The sequence below is a fragment of the Engraulis encrasicolus genome, chromosome 1 (genome assembly GCF_034702125.1).
Source record: "Engraulis encrasicolus isolate BLACKSEA-1 chromosome 1, IST_EnEncr_1.0, whole genome shotgun sequence".
Lineage (NCBI taxonomy): Eukaryota > Metazoa > Chordata > Actinopteri > Clupeiformes > Engraulidae > Engraulis > Engraulis encrasicolus.
This window is the reverse complement of record NC_085857.1, coordinates 41,701,218-41,725,074: the sequence shown is the minus strand read 5'-3', so window position 1 is coordinate 41,725,074 and position 23,857 is coordinate 41,701,218. Positions and strand designations below refer to the sequence as shown.

At 44.7% G+C, this 23,857-nt stretch overlaps 3 protein-coding genes across 4 annotated transcripts in view; 1 reads left to right on the top strand and 2 right to left on the bottom strand.

The window, feature by feature from the left end:
* Positions 1-2,843: 2,843 nt before the first annotated feature.
* On the bottom strand, positions 2,844-12,396 carry nptxrb (neuronal pentraxin receptor b). Its single transcript, XM_063223103.1, has 5 exons — positions 11,677-12,396; positions 10,330-10,663; positions 6,608-6,849; positions 4,205-4,384; positions 2,844-3,354 (listed from the first exon to the last, which is right to left on the bottom strand). Exons 1-5 carry the CDS (start codon positions 12,394-12,396, stop codon positions 3,115-3,117), a joined length of 1,716 nt encoding a protein of 571 aa, XP_063079173.1. The 3' UTR covers positions 2,844-3,114.
* A 1,731-nt stretch (positions 12,397-14,127) lies between these two features.
* cbx6a (chromobox homolog 6a) lies at positions 14,128-22,915 on the bottom strand. The gene is made up of 5 exons (XM_063202452.1): positions 22,704-22,915; positions 21,980-22,023; positions 21,792-21,857; positions 21,532-21,598; positions 14,128-20,875 (listed from the first exon to the last, which is right to left on the bottom strand). Exons 1-5 carry the CDS (start codon positions 22,770-22,772, stop codon positions 19,325-19,327), a joined length of 1,797 nt encoding a protein of 598 aa, XP_063058522.1. The 5' UTR covers positions 22,773-22,915; the 3' UTR covers positions 14,128-19,324.
* A 445-nt stretch (positions 22,916-23,360) lies between these two features.
* pla2g6 (phospholipase A2, group VI (cytosolic, calcium-independent)) overlaps positions 23,361-23,857 on the top strand; it is a 33,388-nt gene continuing 32,891 nt past the window's right edge. For both annotated transcript variants that reach the window (XM_063202442.1, XM_063202435.1), the window contains exon 1: positions 23,361-23,445. The gene's annotated coding sequence lies outside the window, so the exon portion shown is untranslated. The remainder of the gene's footprint in view (positions 23,446-23,857) is intronic.

Below are 23,857 nucleotides of genomic sequence, written 5' to 3'. Positions count from 1 at the left end.
CTCTCTCTCTCTCTCTCTCTCTCTCTCTCTCTCTCTCTCTCTCTCTCTCTCTCTCTCTCTCTCTCTCTCTCTCTCTCTCTCTCTCTCTCTCTCTCTCTCTCTCTCTCTCGTGTCCTCCTGGCACACTACCTTTAATAGGACTTTGAAAGATTGCCAAAACAGGATTTTGAAATGAAAGTCACACCAAATGATAAAAATGACCCAAAACTGCCCGTGCAGCAGTGTATTACTGAACCAGGGAAGTAGGCTATGTGGCTTGTGGGTTGGGGCAGGGAAGCTGACAGGTATGGACAAAAGGGGTCAGTCGTCCCGGACCCAGGGAGAGAAGTGGCCCATATTACCATTGTATGTACAGTATGGGGTGGGGGGGTCTACTAGATGACTTTGTCCCGGGCCCATGGCCAAAGCAGACAGCGGCCCTGGTTGGGGGGGGGGGGGTCATTATGAGACCAAATATTGCACACTACCTTTAGCAGACCTTAGTAAAATTGCAGGTATGTGATTTTACAGGGTGAAAACAATCTCAGCTTTTACATAAAGCAGGATGACTGAAGCTGACTGACTTCATAGTGGACCATGCAGCAAGCCCAGTAGGAAGGGAAGTAGGCTTGTGCAGCAGGGATGTAGGCTTGTGGGGTGGCAGTCTAGCACTAGTAGTAATAGAGGGGGTCTTTGAGAACAGTATTTCTTGAGATTGAGCTGCCCTAACCTCAGGCCAGACTCTTGACATGTGTATGTGTGTGTGTGTGTACTCTACTTTTAAAAAACTAACCCTTTTTTGCATCTGCACTTGTTGTTCAGTATATTTCCTATGCATTTTGTATCTGCTAGTGATGTTGGCTATGATTATGTCCTCGTTTGTAAGTCGCTTTGGTTATAAAGCGTCTGCCAAATGCAATGTAATGTAATGTAATACTTAAAACTGTGATTATTGTTATTGTTATGTGACCCCAATATTTCCTCGGAGTTGTGGTAAAATCCCTAATGACATTATCATGGTAGCCATCCTTTCTCAGGCTGACAGGCTTTTTGCCGAGTCTAAGTCACACAGGATTTATATGTACATTCGAACCTTTTCTTTCTATCTTTTTTCCGCGTTAAAGAAGCTGCCATAATGCACTGCACTGGCAAGATGAAAGTTGGCAGCCTCCCTCGCTGGCTGGTTACCATGGTGGATATTTTTGATGGATCCACTTGAGATCTGTCTTTGTCCAACACTGTTGCTAGGTAACAGCACAGAAAAGGCCTTTCAGATATGTTTTTGCTGTGACTTTACCGATGAACCAAACAAGGCTGACAAGACAGACATGTTGTCCCTTTTGGTCAGTTTTATTTCTTCTTTTTTTCATCCACAGTTTACAGTTGTATTGAAGATTCATGTGCAGATGAACAGGCTCTAGCAATGACTTCACATGTATCAACATCATGTCTCAAAGCAATAGAAACGTGAAAGTAAAAAAAAACAACAACAAATATTTGGGATATTTGAGGCACTTTACATCTATATGTAATATCATTTGTGAGGCATTTATAGAAATGATAGAAATGGCCATAAAGCCATAACCTCTTTCAATACTTGTATTTAAGGACCTTGAATACCCAAGCCTCACATTTCATTTTTCCCCCTCAACAGTGCTTGTACATTCAACAAGATAGTAAAGTCAGTTTTGTTCTTGGGAGTGACTCATGGTACTGAATGAGTAATTTATGAAATTAGTAATAATTGTTAATATAATATATTAATATATTCATATTATTCAGTGTCTGTTGCCTTAATATGTCCACATTGCCTACAAGATACCAAACATGTATATTGATTTTCTTAGCGATTCCTAAATACCATGGATATACTAATATTTACCACCAGCCTGGTATGGATAATTCAGGCTATAGATACCAATTACCTTAGCAAGAAAGGCTCTGTACAATTTCACCACAACACTGCCCAAGCTTGCTTACAGTATACGCTTGAAGTGTCTTTGACCTAATCACAACAACTCACAGTCACAATATCGGCAAAGCCAGCGAGTAACACCCAGGACGGCTGGCTCGTGAAACCGTGACAGAAGCGCACATTACACAATGCATGTTAGGCCGTTTATGAGAAGGTGCTTAAAGCAGTTATAACCACTTATAACAATGGCATAATGTGAGTTAAAAACCGTGACAAAAGCACACATTACACGATGCAAATTTGTTATGACAGGGTGCTCAAACCAGTTCAAAACAATGGCCTCATGTGAATTAAACGGTGAATTAAAAAATGCACATATACGCCTACATACAGTACACGCGCCCACACGTACAATATTTTGACTTCCAGATTTTTTTCTGGTTATGTAACAACACATAAAAAAATGGCAACCATCGATCAGGACAACTGTCGGAAAAAAAATACAAATACAAGCAGCAGACTAGATGAACAAACCTCTTCAGTGCTAAGCAGTGATGCATGGATCAAGACTCTGTAAATTCCTGCCCTCTGTAACTTCCTGCCCCCCCATTAGTAATAATGGCTGTGCTAGAAAAGACATTCAGTGTGGACGCCAACATACACACACACACACACACACAAACACACAGTAATGCTCTGGTGAGGTCTTTCGTCAGTGTACTGTGGCGAATATCGAAACATCTGGCTGCCTTTATTTGGATAGTCCAGCCCCCACAAAATCTCTGCATATCGTTCGTTGTAATTCACTTTTTTTAAAAAAAAATCTTCGTGACTTTTGACCGATTGTCACCTCAATCAAACCCAAAACGGTAACACTAACTTCGCCAAAAAACCTCGAACAATTGAACAATTTCAAGAGATGGTTGATTTTAATCACATCTCTCTCAGCATCAATAGACTTTGAATATATTTTACGATTTTAATTGACGTTACACAGCTATGCCTGCACAACAGGGCCAGATGGTACAAAGCCACAAAGGTGCTTAATGATATGACCAGTAGAACCATCTTCTTACAAGACCATCCATGTAAAGTGTGACCAAATAACAAAAAAAATTGTGACCCACAACAATCCTCCCAGCATGCCTCTCTCCCCTTCTCTCTCTCTTTTCTTCCCACCCATGACTCCCACCGACCCCCACTCCCACCTCCCACACCTCCTACTGAGGGGCCCCAGGGCGGTGAGCGCAGGGGTCCACAGGCTCCTTGGAGGCCCCTCCGAAGACCTCCACGTCGCGGCTGGTCCAGGGGGCCACGTTGCCCAGCTTGGCTGAGGAACTACTGCTGCAACTGGCCAGGCTGGCCACCTCGGCTGCGGAGAGAAGCCGGTCCCACAGGTTGAACTTGGACAGTTCCCCCACCAGCGCCTGGGACGCGTCGAACCGACCACCAAGTGTATCCTGGAAGACACAGTACGCACAATACATGTTTTGTTGCTCTGTGACGCATCAAAGCGGCCACCAAGGGTATCCTGGAATATACAATACACACAATACATGTTTTTTGCTACTCTATGCTCTTTGTTGCTACTCCCTGCAATATCACATAATTTAATGTTATGTTTTTCTTGTTTTGTTCAGAAAGTAAGGCACATTTTTTGTTTATAAGGTGATACTCAGTATAGACAAAAAATGTTAGTTAAATACTGTAACGGCTATTATTACTATGTATTTCCAACAATTACCTGTTTTTCAGCTCATCTTAATTCATAAATTGTTATGGTTTCTCATGAAATATCAAAATTCTTTGAATATAAGCCACATATTTTTTCTTCATAGCGTGAACTGCCAACTGCCCTCCAACAGTAACTGCAGTGAATCCAGCACATCCAGAACCCCAACATCCAGCAGCTGTTTCAGATAAAATATCAAAATTCTTTGAATATAACCCTTAGGGCCTCCGCACACCGGTTTCGATAGCACTGCGGAGCACTTTCGTTTCCGACACAATTCCGACCCCCGCACACAATTTCACCCCAACAGATGGATAGTCAATGGGCGGCTCAGACAAAATAGAACTCGTGTCTAGTCGCTAGCCAACATCTGCGAATGTCTGCGGACATCGGCACCAGTGTGCGGGGGTATTGACAATAATGGAATTGCACTTTGGCGGAGCAGTGCGCTGCACTTTGTCGGACCCGTAGTGTGGAGGCCCTTATAGTGTGGTCTGCCAACTGCCCTCCCAACAGTAACTGTAGCTAATCCAACACATACAGCAGCAATAATAATCAGCTCCTCCATGCTGTCTCACCTGCTCCTGTCCCAGGATGAGGACCCCTCCAGGCCTGATGGGGTGCCAGGCTGCCAGGCCTTCCCCCTGGCCCTTCAGCTTGCCCCCCTGGTAGGCTCGCCAAACTCCGTCCCGCAGCGTCCAGCTCACACAGATGTGTTGCCAGATGCCTATGGGCAGTAACAGCGGCAGCTGGGCCACCTGCGGAGAAACAACAACACGTACGTACAGTATGTTGTTAACACTTTATAATAATGTGTGCTAATAAAGCATTAACAACACTTAGTAAATAGTGAACAAATGATGAACAAAACATTAACAAATATAAGGTTTGTAAAATCGTCATATTAACATATTATTTGTAGATATTTAATTAAGCATGAATAGAATTTAGTTAATAATAAAAAACATTTGTTAATGCTTTGTTCATCATTAGTAAATTACTTACTAAGTCTTTATGAGCAGACATTATTATTAAGTGTTACCAGTATGTTGATTTAGCTGAGCAGATCCCATGACATAACACCTACAGTACGTGTACAGTATTATCAGTGGCAACCATTTGTTGTTTTAATTACTGGCCATCTACATTTAACCGGATGACACCGCACTCTTGATTAAAAGGTGCCAAACATAAACAAAAAAACTGAGATCAATGAAGGAAAAAGGTCTGCACACGTAGATCCTCTTTGTGTTCTTTACTTTGCCAACCTTCCTCAGGGATCATTTTTCTTTCATTTCATGTATTACTGGACATCTAACAAGGGAGATCGCATTATCACCTATTATCAGCAATTGTATCATCATTATTACATTACATTACATTACATTGCATTTGGCAGAAGCTTTAAAACCACAGCGACTTAGAAACGAGGACATAATCATAGCCAACATCACTAGCAGATACTAAGTGCACAGGAAATATACAGAACAGCGAGTGCAGATGTAAAGTAGAGAGCAACATCATTAGTCATGGGACGATGAAGGAGCAGGAGTTGCAACCTTAGGGCTTCCGCACACCGGCTCCGACAAATTGCTGAGCACTGCTCAGCTAAAATTCGATTCCATTGTTTTCAATAGAACCACGCACACTGGCGCTGATGTCCGCGGACATTCTCCGATGTCGGATAGCAATTAGAGACAAGTTCTATTTTGTCGGCGCCGCCCATTGACTATCAATGTTCGGGTGAAATTGGGTTTGGGGGTCCGAATTCTGTCGGAAGCAAAAGTGCGCCGCACTTTGTCGGAGCCGGTGTGCAGAGGCCCTTATGGTCACAGGTTCGAATCCTGACTCGATCTTCCCCTTCTCCAAACAGAAACCCGGACACTTTTGACTACCCTGTCCTGGATAAATGAAAATACTCTACTAACAATTCTGGCAGTGGTGAATCATTGCAATTCACTTTGGATAAATTTGTAATGTTACAGTGTCCACACTTTGAGGCGCAGTGGCTCAATGGGCTAAGCCGCCGTACATTTACGCCAGCGACTCGGGTTCGATTCTGACTCAAGGTCATTTGCTGAGCCTTCCCCTCTCTCTCCCACTCATTTCATGTCACACTCTCTGACTGCCTTATCCTAAAATATGTTAATAATTAGCTGTTACCAGAATGGCAATGACCAAATTGTAATGTATTACTAAAGAGCCCTGTGCACTGTCATAGTGATGCACTACTATGGTACGTCTTTTTCAGTGACTATCACAGCGTTTCACTGGTGGAACAGTGTGTGTTAAAGGGGCTCTAGGTAGGATTAAAACTTTAATTAATCACTGTCCTAGTTCAGCCGATGCATATTTGAGTCATAAGTAAGGGAACGATGAATCTCACAACCACTTCCACGGTCCGCTGTCAGAAAACCGCGAATGCAACTTTTGAGCGGAGCGGTCCGAACAAGTGTCGTGGGAAACACTTTTCATACGAAAAATCGTTTTACAAACTGTATTCAGATTTCTATCAACTGCTGGCATTCCGCGATGAAAAACACTCTCACAGCGAGTTTATTTAGACTGCATTTTTTCATTACTGTGTAGATTTTGAGACAGGCATGCCATGGGCACCCCGCAAACAACGTCATCCTACATTGTGCCCCTTTAAGGGGCTAAAATAATTAGAGATGCACCGGATCCTGATTTTTAGGATCCTGCCGGATACCGGATCCACTGCTTAAGATCCTGCCGGATCCGGAACCGGATACCGGATCCTAGGAAAGGGTTGAAACACATAGCCTACTCACACATGTGGGCCCTTTTTATCACGTTGGCTCAAACTATTTTGACTGAAAAGCCTCGGCTACCGGATCCTGGATCCTGGATCCTGGAACCGGATCCGGATCCAGTGAAAAACCCTATTATCCTGCCGGATCCGGTACCAGATCTTGGATCCGGTGCATCTCTAACAATAATTGAAGTGTCCACACACTCACCTTGTCGTTGATGAGGAGCTCGACGGGGTTGTGTATGCCCTGGAGGAGGACCAGCTCGTTGGGCTGCTCAGGCACGGCGTAGGAGAAGGGGGTCCCGATGCCGCCCTCGGTGGGCTTCAGCCACATGCAGGCCGTGAAGGCGTACATCTCCGGGATCACGCGACGCACCATGCCGTACATGTAGTTGGTCCGCAAGGGGAAGGACAGCTTGTAGCCCTCGGGGTAGCTGTAGTCCGTCAGACCTACAGTAGGAACGAAGCAAAAAAGGAATGTCACAAATGTCAGTTTAAGTCAACGTTTTTTTAATTTGCCATTTGTGTGCAAACTACCGTGGTAATCCATGGGGTACCAGGAGTTTGTCTGGCCCATGACAAAAAAGACTGATTAGATTGGTATTCATCCAAGTCATCTTTTTTTAAATATATATTTTCAGGGCTTTTTTTGTGTCTTTATTGTTGATAGGACAGCTGAGAGTAAGACAGGAAGAGAGTGGGAGAGAGGGAAATGGGGCAGGGTTGGGACGTCACGTGACCCAGGCCAGACTTGAGTCTGGGGCCCCATGGGCATGCAAGCCCATATGTGGGGGACTTGGCACACTGTGTCACAGCACCTCCATACTGTGACAAACGGACTACTGGACTTGTGTTTGGAGCTTCAAGCCTGTAACAGCCCACTTTGTTGACATTACAAATGTCAACCTACTATAGAGCTACTGATATCTGTCGACGTTTGGCGTATTTACTGCTCTATACCTTTGAAGAGCAGCCTGGATTATTACACGTGACAAGCACAATGTGAAGGGAGATAGCTCCAGAGCTAATGTTCTGTAAGTAAATATCCCAAGTTAGAAAGTGGACACCTGTGGCTTATACAGAGGTGCGACCTACAGTATGTACATACACTACCGTTCAAAAGTTTGGGGTCACCTTCATTTTTCCAGTTATTTGTTTGCAATTCAAGTCGCAAACATCTTTTAAATAGCTTGAAAGGGAATAATGGAAAGTACTGAACAGCCACAGTTGAAAAAAGGTTTGATATCCCATAACATTGGTTAAACTGGACAGAAGAGTGAAATCTAACCAAGCTTTTCACCCATTTGTTACATAGAAATACGTGTTTTAGTCCATTTTTCTACAGACATTTCTGTGGTTTATTAGAGAATGCATGGGACTATTGGAAAGCTCAGTGTCTGCCCTTTCCAATGGTATGTGTTTGACATTTGTTGAGTTGCCACCTCGTCCACATATTCAAGTCAAAGTAGCTGCATGATTTTCTAGCCATCAAAATGAACATACTTATGAATGCACTATCCATTGTCCCTGCAATGTTTTATTGTGCAAGCCAGTGCCATACATCGTTGGAAAGTGTAGATTCTCCTCTTTCAAATGATGTGTATATCATCCGGCATTGTACGGATTGACAGGAGCAGACATCAACTTTTGCAAGCATGGGGCTCATAGAGCTCATGGGTAATTCTGGACCTCATCTCATCCCGGGAATGAATCTGTAGAACCGCAACTGGCTATTATTAATGCCAAAGGAGTCACTACACTTTGATTAGTACGCCAGACTAGACACTACCTTAGTAAAGGTACACTTTGATTAGTCAAAAGTTAGTAATACATTTTGATCTATTCTATGCATTGTATATACAAGTAAATCCATTCAACAGTTACTTTTACCAATATCAAATTGCTTATTTGTTGCATGCATTAATTTCAGGGAACAATAACTCTATACACAGATTTTATACAAGAACTGAAATTGAAAAGGAATAAGATTAACTGTCAGAAAGAAGCATTGTGGGAGGAAAGTGTGGTGACCCCAAACTTTTGACCGGTAGTGTATATTATGTACAATTTTCCCCTCTTAATTTGGGTGAGGACGGCTTATATTTGGTTGTGCTTTGCAGTCCAGAAAATTTCCGTAGTTGTTCTGTACAGAGAAGGACAGTTTGTAGTGCTCTAGGGCAGCTGTGTTCTGTCGAGTGAGCCAACAGCACGAGACGAAAGACAGATGTCAATCCAGATCTGGGTTAAGAGGAGACTCTACGCTTCATCCAGTTGGCAGCAGCTGCCTCACAGCAGGACAGTGTTAGTAATATAAAGCGGGAATTGGAGCACACCGCAGCTTTAACTTTTTTATTCTTTCATTTTGATGTTGTAGTAACAGGTAACAGCACTAAATATTAGAGAATTGGAGCACACCGCTATTCTGATTATAATCGACTTTCAAATCTCTTCCAGACTTGGTCTGACCAAGAGCATAAAAATTGACATTTCCCAAACGGCATGGTTCACCTGCCTCCCTTGGTTTGCTCATGGTTCTCATTGCTCATTAAACTGCTGTTTTACACTCTGGTGAATTTTATATTCATTTTAAAGTGGTTTATAAGTTAAAAGAGGCAATGCAAACACATAGACAAAAATTATATGCACATTCATCAATAATGCTTGGGAATACTGCAAATATGTGAAAATCAAAATAGGGTGGTCTGTTCCTTTAAACAACAATCTACTAACTGATAGATAAAGTATGTTTTGTAATGTAATTTAATATTTTTTTCATTACATTTTTCAGTCAATCTCAATTTAAGAGGCCCCAATTTTGTGGGCAAAGTGGTTGGTGACTCAGGCACTGGTTGGTGCCCTGAGGACTCTGTGTAATGTGCACTCTGCTTGTGTCTAGCGCCGGCCCTGAATCTACTGCACATGTATTGACTTATTGATCTTTCAAGCTGTTCTATTGATCTGTCTACCTTTAAGCCTGTCTTTTGGTACCATATTATGTAATTGTAAAACATACTTATACACTGGCTAAATTAAAATAGTCAGTAACCAATAAACAAAATTCTTCTGAACCTTTTCAGTCCCTCTGACCTCTCCACACTAACAAAAAATACAGTTTGAGAAAGGACTCAATGAGCACTAACATCTGCATATCATGCTGTATTTAGGATATCTAGATCTCCATTTGTGGAGATTTGGTGTCTCACTGCACAATGACCTCTTGAAATGGAACACCACTGTTTTCCCTAGTGTCACTTTCATTTCCAGCGATGGCAATCTGGCACCAGAAGGGTATGATCCAGTATCAAGCTTTTCATTCCAGCCATTGGCCAAATTGGCTGATTCTACATGGAGATTTCGGCCAGGCATTAAAGGATTATTTTTGGTAAAATCACCTGTATTAGTGCCACAGGTCGATCTAGGTGATTTGGATTAAGCCTATGTCCAAGCCAATTTCAAACTCAAGTTATTTTTTCATACCACCTTCATGGTTCTTTCCAACTGTGGCTACTGCATTACTTTCTTTCACACTCAAGTTTTTAATTATACCATCCCACCTCTTTCTTCTCTCCAGTAGCTACCCCCTCCCCCCAATTACATCAAACCTTCTTTCACACTACCCTTATTTTCTGAACCCTTATAGCAAAAGGGTGTTGATTTGACACCATTCAACGGTATTGGGCATTGATTAAACGGTAATCTGCGCGCAGATTCAACGATAATCGGCACAGATTAAACGGTTATCTGCACTGATTCAACAATAACTAGCTCCAAATCAACGATAATCGGCACCGATTCAACGTCTCTTTGCAATCAGGGAACCCCCATCTTTCTTTTATTTCAATATTTTTCCCATCCCTCCGGAGGTGGTCACCCCTTCCTCCAATCCCTCTCCCCCTATCCCTCCATCCTTCCCTCCCTCTTTTCTCTTACTCTGCTCCAGTTCGGCGATGCGGTTGTGCAGGTTGTTGAGTCCCTGGTCGATCTGCTTGTGGTGGCCCTGGGTCTCCTTGCGCAGCGTCTTCCTCTCCTTCTCCAGCAGCTCCATCTTGCCCTTCAGCTCCCCCTCCAGGTCCTCCACGCCGCGCCAGCTGCTGCTGCTGCTGCTGGTCTTCTGCTTGGCCCCGTCAATACCAACGCCAACGCCGCCGCCACTGCTTTTGGCACTGGTGCTGGTGATGGGCTTGATGAAAGGCTTGAAAGGCTGCTGGCTGGTCGTGGTGTCTGTTGTGTGGTTCTGCTGCACTGCTGCGGGACCAATTTCTGCCTGCAGGTGGAAGAAGAAGAAGAAGAAGAAGAAGAAGAAGAAGAAGAAGAAGAAGAAGAAGAAGAAGAAGCTGGTGAGTAAAGGTCCAAGTTAAGATCTAGGAAAGATCATTTAGGTGGGGATTCTCTGAAGTGTACCAGTGTGCCGTTAGGGTTCTAACACACAAAGAAACAAACCAACACATACAGTACATAGGCCTATACAAAGACAGAGATGGCTCACGCACGCACGCACACACACACACACACACACACACACACACACACACACACACACACACACACACACACACACACACACACATTAAAGACATTAAATACACTAAAATGTTCTAGTAATAGAAAGTAGAATGATGCCCAAGTGTGCGTTTGTGGTTGTGCTAAGAATACATGCTCCAGAAGTGCTCTTTCTTTCTTTCTTTCTTTCTCTCTCAGAGGCTCCATCATCCATCTATCTCCTCATCTTTTATTCATCTGTTTGAGCGGATGTAGCCTAGCTAGACGATGTGGAGGGGTGAGGGGTTGTGTGGTGGGCCACCAAGGCTGATGATGAGGGAAACGGGACAAGCGTTGTTGTGTGGAGAGTGAAGAGCAGAGGGCAAGATGCTCAATAGACAGACACTTGTTGGTGTCAGACTGAAATAATAGAGGATTTGCTTGATGTGTAACCATTACTACAAACAACCATATTTCTCACTTGAGAAAAGGACAGTTTCTGTGCGTAAAAGAAGTCCGTAAAGACAGTAGGCCTACCAGTCATAGAGTAGGCCTACCATTAGGCAAAAGTGTGGTTTGCCAGCTATTTTCGCGCAAAAACAAATGTGGTACAAGTTCAACATATTAGCCCAAAGAAGGTTCAAGCCTGAACTTTCTTTGTTCAAACCTCACAAATAATTAAACTACATTGCGTAACGGCATTCATGTTGTATAGGCTACATTCGCAGTGGCGTCATGGGTTGCTTCATGTTATTATGATGAGCGCGAAGACAGCCCTAACGAGTTTTTAGGTCTTACCTCGAGCTTTTCAATACGGTCTTTGAGGTTGAGTATGGCTTTCTCTAGCTCCTCGACGGCCCGCGCGGTTTGCCATTGCTGGTTTGCCGCGGATGCGCTCAGCTCATCCCCGGCCATCAGGCGGCGATTGCCCGCCCAGATGCCCACGCTCCTCTCGGAGATGCTGGTGTCCTCCAGTCCGGTCTCGCACTCTGACAGCTTCCCGGTCAATTCCCCGATGGTCCTCTGATCCATCTGAATCTGGTCGTTTTGCTGCATGACGGTCTGCCGTAGCTCCTCGGCGGTGGTTCTGAGAATGTTCCACTCGTCGTCCGCGTATGGGTCGTCGGCTTGTTCCTTGAGACTTCTCGATTTACTACAGTCACCCATCGGTATCGGGGTGCAAATTAGCCGACTGAAGGTGAATTGCTTGGGGGGTTCACCTCCCCCGCCTCCCCCCTTCCCCTGGCTGAGCTCGTTCAGGGTAGGGATATCCATGCCGAGGCCCAGGCCCCCCTCGTAAGAATCAGAACCGTGGAGAGCTCCCAGCGGGCCCGCATGGGCTACGGATCCCGGACCGAGGGGTTCTAGGAGAGAATCCGAGGACAAAGACCGATTGTCAGCCAAAGCTTGAGGTACACCCGGCGTCGAACGTCGAGGGTAAACACTTGCAATAATGCAAATGACTGCGCCGAGAAAGGCCAGAACCCCTGCCGACACCAGGACGATAACGAACTTCATCGTTGCTAGAATTCAGGACAGAATACCTTAATATGCTATCGTATTCTACGTTATAAGATTTTAACGAGCAAAATATCCAATAGAGAGACTCGATGAAAGAAGGCAAGCGTCTAATTCTTTAGGCTATTTGTGAACGCTATAGCGCGTGCACCTAGACTGTGGTCTGGGGCGCCTTCTTCCTGAGATGGATGCTCGCTCTGTCTCCTCTGCGTTGCTAAGCTGATCTCTCTGTAGTTACTATGGGGACTGTGAGGGTAGGCGGAGAGACAAGTGAAAGGACGAGGGGTAGGCTAGATGCGTCAGCCGACAAAACACAGACGAAGATGCTAGGGGTGGGTGATATGAGAGAGAGAGAGAGAGAGAGAGAGAGAGAGAGAGAGAGAGAGAGAGAGAGAGAGAGAGAGAGAGAGAGAGAGAGAGGGAGGGAGGGAGCAAGCAGAGTGCACTTGGGGTTGATGGATATGGCTACAGTTGCATCTACACTCACTCAAAGGTCTTTTGTTTTTTTTGGACAGTAGGCTAGATGCCAGTGCAAACCTGTTAAAACAACAACAACAACAACAACAATATAATAATGACAATTTCGTTTCATAGTGCCTTTCAAAACACCCATGGTCGCTTAGCCTATCTGTTGTGTCAGCCTATGCATGTAGAGAAATGTTATGTTTTGAGGTGCTTTAAAAAAAATAATAATAAAAAAAAAACATGGCTAGGGAAGGGGCATTTTGAATGTGGCCGGGTAGTCCAAAGGGTGGGCGCAGCCACATGGAAGGCTCTGTCACTGTTGGCCCCGAGTCTCTTGCGAGGGATGAAGTGGCTTGTTATCATATTGAGATGCACCGTAGGCTAGTCCCTAGGCCTACTGTCCATTGAAAATTCAAGATTGTTCCTGCTCATCCTCTAAAAGGAACATTTGATTTTGGTTGGTGAAAGCAGAGCTGCAACTGACATGTGCAAAGGGCACGGATGCATGACTGATAGGCTACAGCTTGTATTTCCGGTGTGGACCTAAGCCAGAGGTGGGGAACCTATCTCGAGGGCCGTTTACAGACCTTGAGGCCGTCTCATCCGCCCCCAATGTAATTTTAATGTTATAGGCTACAGTTTCCTGTGAAATATGACATTTTTGTAAAGGAATCTTTGAAATTACACTTGCAATATAATTTTCAGGGAACCTAGTGAAGGTGGGGTCTGATGTAAAAGTGGCCATCTTCAATATAGGCCTTAAGTGCAGAGAGTAATCCTGGTTTGCGTTCATAGTACAGCCCTTGGAGGACTTGATACAAATTGAAGTGGCCCTTGAATAAAAATGGTTCCCCACCCCTGGCCTAAGCTATGTGGAGCTCTACACCAGCAAACTGAAACGTTATGTAAAAAGACTGATCTTTCTTAAAATTGTGAAGTAAGAAGTTCTTCCAATGTTCATTTCAGTTTAAATATAAGTGTAGTATAATGTTCTGTACTGTAATGTGTTGAACATTAGACATTTACAAATGGTGCCACCATGAGGATGAGTACTGTACTGCATGTTGGACTTCAGTAATGCTTTCTGCATTGCAAGTACCGAAAGTAAAGCATCTTTTTGTTTTGATGTAGAGTAAAATACAATAAGTGATTACCGGTACTCGTTATGCTGGTGGCCACAGCACTGAAGGCACATGCCATGCACTAAATGAGCATGTGAAAAACAAAAAAGCCATTCACTGAAATAAATAACTACAACACAAAAGGTTCATGTCTTTTAACGGTGAGTTTTATTAAAAGCTTCATACAAGAAACACACACACATACGAGTACTCACACACAAAAAAAGGCAACATTATGACACTTACATGACCTGTACAATAAGGGTTTGAAACATGCTTCAGATACATTACAATGTCAATTCACTGTCATTGTCATTATCATCATCATCATTAATCATCATTATCATCATAATCATTATAATCAAGAGCATTTACATTACGGTATTACCATAGCGACCACACAGAGCTCATAACCTGGGTTTCCAATCACTCAAACCCATTACTGAACTACTGAAAAAATTACAATGGCTATTAAATGGCGGCATTTAAGAAAAAAAAAAAAAACACTTCAACAACATGGAAATAAAACCATAATAATAATAATAATAATAATAACAAATCCCTCAAAAAAATGCACCAAAGCCCATATTCTTAATGTCGACAACACTTACATCTTCAGACAGAGATGACTGTTAATCAAAGTGATTACAAAGAAAAAAGTCTGTCCGATTCATTTTGAGCGCCTCTATCGGCGCTCGCCACTACATCCAACAAATTCAAAAAGCCCTATGCAGAGTTTTTAAAGTTTAAAATATAGGCCACTAAAAGTACAATTGAGCTGCCCTTCTTTAAAACGGAGAAAAAAAAGGAGGCATATCTTTGAAACTTGCCTTGTCTCACACCAAGATGTCCTACTTGATATTACAGGTAAACGACAACAAAAAAATAATGTTACTTCTTAACTTGAAATTGTGTAATACTTCCTATGACATACTAACCGTTTACTACCACGTCTGGTTGTACTTTGAACAGAGCAGCATCAAAAAAAGGCAGCACATGCGGATGACGACACTGGAAGGATACTGTGCATACTGTACTATGCATGATGAACACATACACACACCAGAAGGGGAGGCAGGCCCTAGAGGGGCAGGAGGGCAGCACCAGTGGATGGTCTTCTACACATGCAGAGGTGTATAAAGTATTAGTAATAGAAAAGTTTTTTTTTAAAAAAAACCTCACTGGGTACAGTGGAAATGGCCAGGCCTTGTTAGACCTAAACGCTCCAGTCCAAAACTGTTCCTTCCACGATACGTCTGGGTAGACATCTGGGAGACTGTTGATTTTCTACCCCAAAAAATGCTTAAAACCCGTCTGGAAGCACAAAATCCTGCCCAATTTGAGGTAATTCCTATTGATTTCTATGGCCATAAATTAGCAGAAAAACCCCACCCAAATGCCTTTCTTACCCTCTGTCGGCCATCCTGAGCAGCCCAATTGGGCGGGAAACCGCCCAATCTGGCAACACTGGACAAGGGTGTTCTGGGAAGGCCAATTAGTCTTTTTACCAAAACAACCAGCCAATCAGCGACAAGGGGTGGCTAGAGAGAGGGGGATGTGCATTCCAAACTTCAACGAAGTTCATCCCCCTCTCACCAGTAGCCCTAATCGTTTTTCATGACCACGAGCAAACATTAGCAATTGGGTAAAATTAGACAGTCATTTCAAATTTCATCAGATTCTCCCTCCCTCCAGTAAATAAATGTTTCACAATTTGGCCGTTCAAAACCCGGTGTAAGAATGAAATTACTATGTGTGGTTGGTAAGACCAGGCTACAGTGGAATATGTGCTGTAACAACTATGTAGGTCAATATGTAGCCGAGTTGTACATGAAATCATGAACTTACTTCTACTTTATACACCCGTGTGTACATGATGGATCGTCTTGTATTGTCTTGGTCATAGCACCCAGTCCAGCCATACAAAACTAACATACATCTCTTATTTATTTGTATTTTTTTAACTAAGATGATCACAGGCACCAACTAAGGGCTGTTGCCGAAAGCTTAACATGGTACGTTTCTGGTTGAGCATTTTTCTAGTATATGGATGCCAGCCACCTACAGCAGTGTTGTTTCTACGTAATTAACCCATCGATCACGCTCTCACAACGTTCAAATCTATCCACAAGCGCTTTTCACAAACAGCTTTGGCCTAAAAACAGCCCCAAGATCACAGTAACTTCAATAAGCGAGAACACGTCCTATGTCTGGAAAAGGCAGAGAGACTGAGGTGCTGTTTCCACGTAGCAGGATATTTTTTATATGTGGGTATTTTTTATCCTTTTTAGGTGTAAACGCAACATGGGGATAAAAACAAAAACTCCATTGTAACGGGTGCATTTTAGCCCCCTAACTAGGATATTTTTGAAGCAGGATTTTTGATATGTGGGTTTTAAAAATCTGCTTACGTGGAAACGAAAAGGAAGGCCCAAACCAATGTAACCAGGAGAAAAAAATATCCACATTTGAGAATATCCTGCTACGTGGAAACAGCTCCTAAGAGAAGTGGACAGCGTACATTGATAAAATAAAAACGGTAAACAAAAATCACACAGAAGAGCATAATGGTTGATTACATGTTACACTCAAAATGCAGTCATCAGCTTAAATAAGAGTAAAAGTCTGTTATTCCGTTCATGCTTGACATGTCTCTCTCACGGAACATGACACAACAAGACCAGAAAAAAATAACAACGGTCAATCAATAACTTAAAATCGTCCTTAGTCTATGATATTTTTGCAGCTTTTCAGTTATTTTGTGCGTGCATTTTAAATACGTATCCTTACGCCTGTACGATAACAGAGACAAAAAAATGACGTATGGCAAGCATCACCTAGTAACAAACAAAAGCATGAACATTTTCTTCGGATGGAATACCTCGGGCGGTTGGGGTGTTGAGGTTTGTGGGAGTGGGTTGGGATAAGCGATTCAAGTCTGTCTTGTTCCCGATGCCCGGTCCTAACTTTCCATCATTCACTATGGCAGAGTTTGTTTTATTCGCTGGGACCTTTCCGGAGTGATGGCAAGATGGGGCAACACGAAACCCACTTTTGTCATGGAGCGGGGACAACATCTGAAATGTTATCAACAAACATCTTCTATTAGAGTAAGATACTTCAAGCCCGTGCATTTCCTGGATCCATGTGATGTCAGGAAAACGTCCCTTTCGGAGACCTTCGGTTAGGAGACCTTTGGAGTCTTACGGTTGAGAATGAGTGGAGTTCCCTTGGCACTGTAGATAGGAGTAGCACACATCTCATGCAAGCCATCACCAAATGCCACAGAAAGACAAGAAGAAGGAGGGGACAACAACACGCCCTTAGGAGACCAAACTTGAGCACACTCCTTTGCTTTGGGTGGGTGGAGTTTGGGTTATCTTACTCTAATAGAAGATGTCTGATCACTGTCCAGTTTGGAAACCAGATGGCTTTTTTTTATAAAGCAAAGCATGGCCCCACACAGATGACGTGATTAGGTGAGCGCACAAACTAACTACTATGCTCTGTTGAACTGCGGAGGAGACGCAAGGTCTGAAAATTACAGAGAGAGCTGCCTAGAGTATGTCTAACCCCCTGACTTGAACCAATGCACAGTGGAGTGTGTGTATGTCTGAGAGTGTTTGTGTGTGTGTGTGTGTGTGTGTGTGTGTGTGTGTGTGTGTGTGCGTGTGCACATGCCTGTGCATAATATTGCCTTGCCCTGCCAACCAAGTGCAAGTGCTGAACAATGTTGGTTAACCTAAACTAATAGGGCACTATTCCAAAAACAAGATTAAGCGATAAACCTAGCGTGCGTTTCTCGACAGTGTCGTTGCTGACTAAGTTAGCAACTTACTTGGTTGCAATGCAATTTCCCATTGGCAAACTACTAAGTTGCTGACTGGTTAGCAACAATGGTTTCGAGGAACAGGGCCCTGGGTATGTTAACCTACAGAATGTGGTAAACCAGCTAATAGACAGTGCACAGGTGACATTTAGCCAAGAAATGAGGACTCCAGACTCTCCTATTAGATGATTTACCGGTAACACTTTATTTTAGGGATAGATCTATTAGCACTAATACATACAATGTTAATGCCTGCATAAGTAACTTGTAAGGCATGTACTAAGCAAATGCTAAGGCCTACTAGGTCCTTACTAAGGTTACATTGGTAATAAATCCCTTATTATGCATGAACAAGACATTTACGAATACATGCCTAACAAATGTTTGATTTTGCTTTGTACATGCCTTACAAGTTACTTATACAGGAACATTGTATGTATTAGTGCTAATAGATGTATCCCTAAAATAAAGTGTCACTGATTTACCACTTGGTTAATTTAAGGTTAATTTAACCTGGTTTACTACTTAGCCAGGTTCTTAGAATACTCCCCAGCACTCTAAGCAAAAAAATAACAACAAAAACAACCATCTGCATTACTTTCCAGGCAGCTTTTAGTAAATGAGCCACTTGTACTCTCGAGCTACGGTTTTCATTTCTCACAGGCGGGGCCTGGCTGTTTCCTATTGAGATACGACGCTCTACGTGGGGGTGTTTAGATTCTGCTTAAGGTCAACAAACAATGGGATCTGCGTTTATTATGGGCAATGGGTGGGTTCACAGGCCAACAGGGTCACGAGAACCAAAAAGCCAGCCAGACCCTCTTTACAAAAAGAAGTAAACTAGCACTGTGGCTTCAAGTTAAGACTATTGAAGAAACTAAGGGCCAGAGTTGTATAAAGTAGAACTAGAAGTTCTCCAACAAATGTAATAACAACAATAGTGGTTCGATATTACATGGTTTCAATATCTAATACTACTAGTGTTGTAATTACATTTGTTAGAGTACTTCTACTTCTACTTTATACAACTCTGCTAAGGGCTTTTAACTGTGGGGTCCTTCCGGCTAGCCACCTCTCTGGTCCCTCAAGCCAAAGTCTGGGAAAAGGGGCTAGAACCCCCCCCCAAAAAAATGTTTTGCATCGCGTTTCTAAATCGATGAGTCCTTGGAACTCGGTCATGTGGCTAACACCATGATCATCCGCTAATTGTGCAAGAGGACATGCAGGATTTAGAAATGAATAGCGACGACTAACTGCTTCGGTTTATTTATGGGGTTCATTTTTTTGTTTTGTTTTTAAACCACTGTTCTTTTGCATAAAAAATACATTTGACATTTCTTTGTTTTTAAATCTATTTAAAACAAATGATCGAGGATCGATTTTCGGAGAAGTACAGTACAGTAAAGGGAGAAGTCATGCAGTTGGTCGTAGGCAACTCACCCCCAACGACCGCAACCCCCAATCCCTACCCCTGTCCCCCCCGGCCCTTCCCAACCACAGCCGAATGGGGTTTCTAGACCTGTGCTACAGAGGCGGAGGCAGGGAGAGGCAACGAAGAGGGCGCCTGTTCCCCCTGAGGAACAGAGGTGGTGAGGGCCGGGGTGGTGGAGGGAGTGTTGGCGGTGGTGGTGGTGGTGGCGGCAGAGGAGGGCGACGGGGGACCAGAGCCCGCTCCTGCCCCTTCCGTTGCCGCTGCTGCGCCACCTTCGGCAGGCTGGCAGAACTCTTTGATGGTGACGGTCAGGAGGTTTGTGGTGACGTCCGTCACCACCACGTTGGCGCAGCGCGGCGGTGCCATCTCGGGGCGCCAGTCGGGGTCCCCCTCCACCGGCGCCCGCGCCGTGCCCTCAGCGGCAGGAGGGGCGCCCTCAGTAGTGCCGGCGGCGGCAGGCTGGGACACAGTGTCGTCTGGGGAGGCAGCTGTGGCGGGGAGTGGCTGTTGGCTGGCTGTAAGGGAACCGCCGCGGACACCTCGGTTGCCCGTCGTCGAAGGCCCCAAAAGGCGAACGCCGTTCTGCCCCTCCTCGTCCTCCACAGATGAGGAAGAGGACCGTGAGGAGGACAGCGAGGGGGAGCAGGGGAGGAAAGCGGCCGAGTCAGGCACCGCCGCAGTCTGGGAAGCCCCTGGCTGGGCCTGGAGCGATGGAGCAGCAGCCGCAGCAGCAGCAGTCCCCTGAGGGGAGCTCTGACTCTGGGCCGGAGGAGCGGCACGACGAGAGGCCCTGGGCTGGTTCTGGTTCTGGTTCTGGTGGGGCGTTGCGGGTCGACTATCAGAGCCACTTGAGCTAGAGGGGGAGGGTGGAGGCTGATACCGGGGCACGCCGGTTGCAGCAATAGCAGCCGCTTGAGGTGGGGCAACGATCCCTGACGAGCCCCCAACACCTCCACCTCTGTTGCTGTTGGACGAGGCCATGCCAGTGTTGGTGGTCTGGAAGGGGGTCGGGCCCATGCCTTGCAGCCCGTAAGGCTTGCCGTACATGGGGAAGCCGGTCATCTTCATGGGCGGCTGGAAGGGCCGGTAGGGCACCTCGCCCTGACGCTTCCCGATGATGCGGTTCCGCGAGGGGATGGCAGCACGCCTGTTGGCCGCCGCGCCGCTACCACCAGACGACTTAACGTCGACCTTCAGGTTGAGGATGATGCGACCCCGTTTGACCTCCCGCGGCTTGACGCGGCGGTTGAGGATGCGCACGGTCTCGGAGAACGGCGAGATGGGTGCGCGGGCAGAGAACGGGGCCCCAGGGATGGAGCTGCCGGCTGGGGCAAGGGGGTCGTGGCGGGGCAGGGGCCGGCGCGACATGCGGTGGCAGCGGCGGATGTCCTTCTTCAGCTTGTGGGTGGCGGCCAGCGAGTGGAGCTTAGCAGAGGGTGCAGTGGCGGAGGAGGAGGATGAGGAGGCGGTCGGAGTGGAGGCGATGGAGGAGGTGGACGTGGAGGAGGATGGAGGAGCAGGACGAGAGGATGGAGATGGACGAGAGGAAGGTGGACGAGAGGAAGGTGTGCGGCGAGCAGGAGCGCGGGTGGCGGAGGCCCGTGATGAGGGCTCGCCTGTTTGGGCCCTTGCCTGTATGGAAAGAAAGAAAAAGAAAGAAAGAAAGAAAGAAAGAAAGAAAGAAAAACAAAGAGAGGCAGCAAAAATAGACAAAAAAACCCAAAATGAATACAAAGATAAAAAAAATAAATACAAAGAAATATTCAAGCACTTTCAGACATTTCGAATCATTAAATGGCCTGGCCTTGTAGCCCAAGTTGAGAGTTAACAGGGGGACTAGAGGGAGGATAATTAACTACATTAAATGTGGCAGGAAGAAGGTTTTCTAATGTTCCACTCCAAGTTTCTACCAGCTGGTATCTGAGGCAAATACATCAAGATCTTTAACACTACTGGCGATCTTAACTTCCTAACACAAAAAAACCCTAACCATCCAACTGTTACGATTACATTGAAGGATACTAAGTTCATTCGTTGCACTTCTCTTCAATGAATTTCACATGGCATCAGTGAAAATTCTCATTTATGCAGAATGCAACTTATCACTATGGAATTCTGTAGGACAACCAACAACAACACTTAAGACACCTCTAATGATGCATTACAATGTAATAACGCGATTGAGCTGTGCACTTTCTTTAAGTGCTTCAACGCTAGACAAGAAAGCCTTTCGTGACCTTCTAGAAAGATGATTCTGAGTCAGAGAGTGTCATGATCAATAAGCAAACCTTGAGAACAAAGTTTTTCGGCTTAGGCCCACGCTTCTTCGGCCCGTACATCTCCTGTTCCCGTTCTCTGATGGAAGAAAATAGTTGAAATCCAACATGAGTCAAACGTGTAATAAACGTGTCAGACACACAAAACACATTTCCCATAAAGGATACGGAAATGAATAAACAATGCTCTGATGCATTTAGTATAATGCATGTGTTACAGCACTACTGGCCTTTAAAAGGTTTATCATGACACGAATGCAAAGTACGCTCACTTCTGTTCAAAACCTGTGATGAGTCGGTCATCCAGGATATTGTCTTCAGGCTCCCATGTGCTATACCTGCAACACAATCAGAGCACCATCAGATGTGAATAAGGCATGGACAAAATGCATAATGCAATACTCGCTGTGCAAACAGATTACATTAGTACAGTAGGTATTATTGTTCTTGGAGTACTTACTTCAATGCCCATCCCTTCCACTTGACGAGGTATTCAATACTTCCCTGTAACAACAATAGAAAAAGGTTATAGACTGACTGGATATCAGAATTTTCGATGCAAGACTGAAATCTTTGCTAACAGTTGTGGGTCTTTAAACAGAGCACACTTTCACCTTTCATTGGGGTCGATTGTATTCGCTCTTTCACAGATGTTTCTGGAACTACCAAGTATGCAAAAGTCATTCCTACCAACATTCAATTAAAAGCAAGGCAAGCCTGCGAATGGAATCGATAATGCACACTAGTAAATGGTGGACATTGCAATTCAGCTCGCCAATGTACAAAGTACTGACCTCTATTTTAGCCAGTTGTTAGTTAATTGAGCTAATGCTGATGTGTAGCACTGGGCGCTAGCTTGCTACTCAGCCACGCAAAACATTCCCTCCAAGTCATCGGTAACTGGATAGATCTTTTTATGAGCTACCACAATGGTACACTTCAAGGTCTTTGACTGTGAATCCACCTACATAATTTCCATTTACTCTTCTACGCATAAACGTGGCTGGCCGAGGAGGCAAACAATTACATCGTTAGCCATTATTAAGCAAGTTAATGGTGTAGGCCTCCGTCTCGTCAATGCGGGAACCGCGAAGCCTCGGGTCTCGGCATCGGCACACTACCGAAGCGACCCTCACCCTTCAGCCGTAACATAACCAAATAAAGGAAAAATAAACGGAACCCACTTTTCGGACACGGCGTTTCAGGATGGCCTCCGCGGCGAAAATGCGATCCCCGGCCGCAGAGAGCTCCATCTTTTCCACACTCCGCACAGTTCAACCCCTCTCTCTGGCTAGCCACTAGCGGCGAGAAGAACACTAAACAAATTTATGACAGCAACAACCTCAAGGCAAGAGAGAGCAACTGTCACGTGTTCAGGGTCAGCCCCCCTTGGTCGTCCTAGCAACGCAAGGGCCCAAAGGAAGATGCTGTTTGTGAAGTTAAAGTCTGCACAGTTCTCCTAACATAAACACGCATTTAATAACATTTTTGCGTTACATAAAAGACGCAAAATTATATCAAGAGGGAGAATCGTCCTGTTAGGATAATTATGTCAGTGTACAGAACCACCTTCAATGCACATGGACTTAATAGATGACCTAAGAAAAGCCAGATTAAAACAATTTTCTATATGTGATAGTCATAGTGCAATGCAAACTAGAAAAAAATGAACTCGCGCGCTGTTGAAAAAAAAAGAAAGCTAGGAGGAGAGGGGCTCGTCTCGTTCTCTGGTACCGCCCTCTATTTACAAACTATCCCCTGATTGGGTTAACCGGACCCAGCCTGCTTCATCATGATTGGACAATCAGTCATCTGTCAAACATTGAATGAGGTTTGGTTGAACTGCGTCGATTGTTGATATTCTGTCATAAATCGAACACAGACAGCTATCGGACAACTTGAGCCAAGACGCTACAGGATCATCAGGTTGGTGTTATGATTACGAGATTGGATTGGAAATAAACCGATTAGCGGTATTAAGGTTTTCTCATCACAGGACACGTCACCGGAGTAATGTTAACCTGTCATCTCTGTTAGCATGTCCTCTCCACTCCACGGGAAATTCTAACTACTGACAAGCAGTGTGCTCCTGGGACATTAGCCAGCAGTTAGCCGTATCTTTTTTCGTGCTGCCTCGCCTTCTGAACGACACTTGGTTGTGCTCAAAGGCGTATGTGTTCGTTAATTTCTACTTGGTGCAAGTTCTGCCTAGAAAGGTCAGCCAACAGACACCTCAAAGGCATTTAGGGGTGAAGAACCCGTGGGACAAGTCGCCCCGAACCAGACGTTGGGGTTTGGGTCAGATGAGCTTTGCATTTGCGTGCATCGATCTCCATTG

What these genes read in the sequence shown, in the direction of transcription:
- cbx6a (XM_063202452.1), bottom strand. Translation starts at nt 22,772, where the DNA reads ATGGAGCTCTCTGCGGCCGGGGATCGCATTTTCGCCGCGGAGGCCATC. An exon ending in TGAAACGCCGTGTCCGAAAA is followed by an intron (nt 22,024 to 22,703) that starts GTGGGTTCCGTT and finishes TTGTTGTTACAG; the next exon opens with GGAAGTATTGAATACCTCGT. An exon ending in TGGAAGGGATGGGCATTGAA is followed by an intron (nt 21,858 to 21,979) that starts GTAAGTACTCCA and finishes ATTGTGTTGCAG; the next exon opens with GTATAGCACATGGGAGCCTG.
- nptxrb (XM_063223103.1), bottom strand. Translation starts at nt 12,396, where the DNA reads ATGAAGTTCGTTATCGTCCTGGTGTCGGCAGGGGTTCTGGCCTTTCTC. An exon ending in AGCTCCTCATCAACGACAAG is followed by an intron (nt 4,385 to 6,607) that starts GTGAGTGTGTGG and finishes GTTTCTCCGCAG; the next exon opens with GTGGCCCAGCTGCCGCTGTT. An exon ending in TCATCCTGGGACAGGAGCAG is followed by an intron (nt 3,355 to 4,204) that starts GTGAGACAGCAT and finishes TGTGTCTTCCAG; the next exon opens with GATACACTTGGTGGTCGGTT.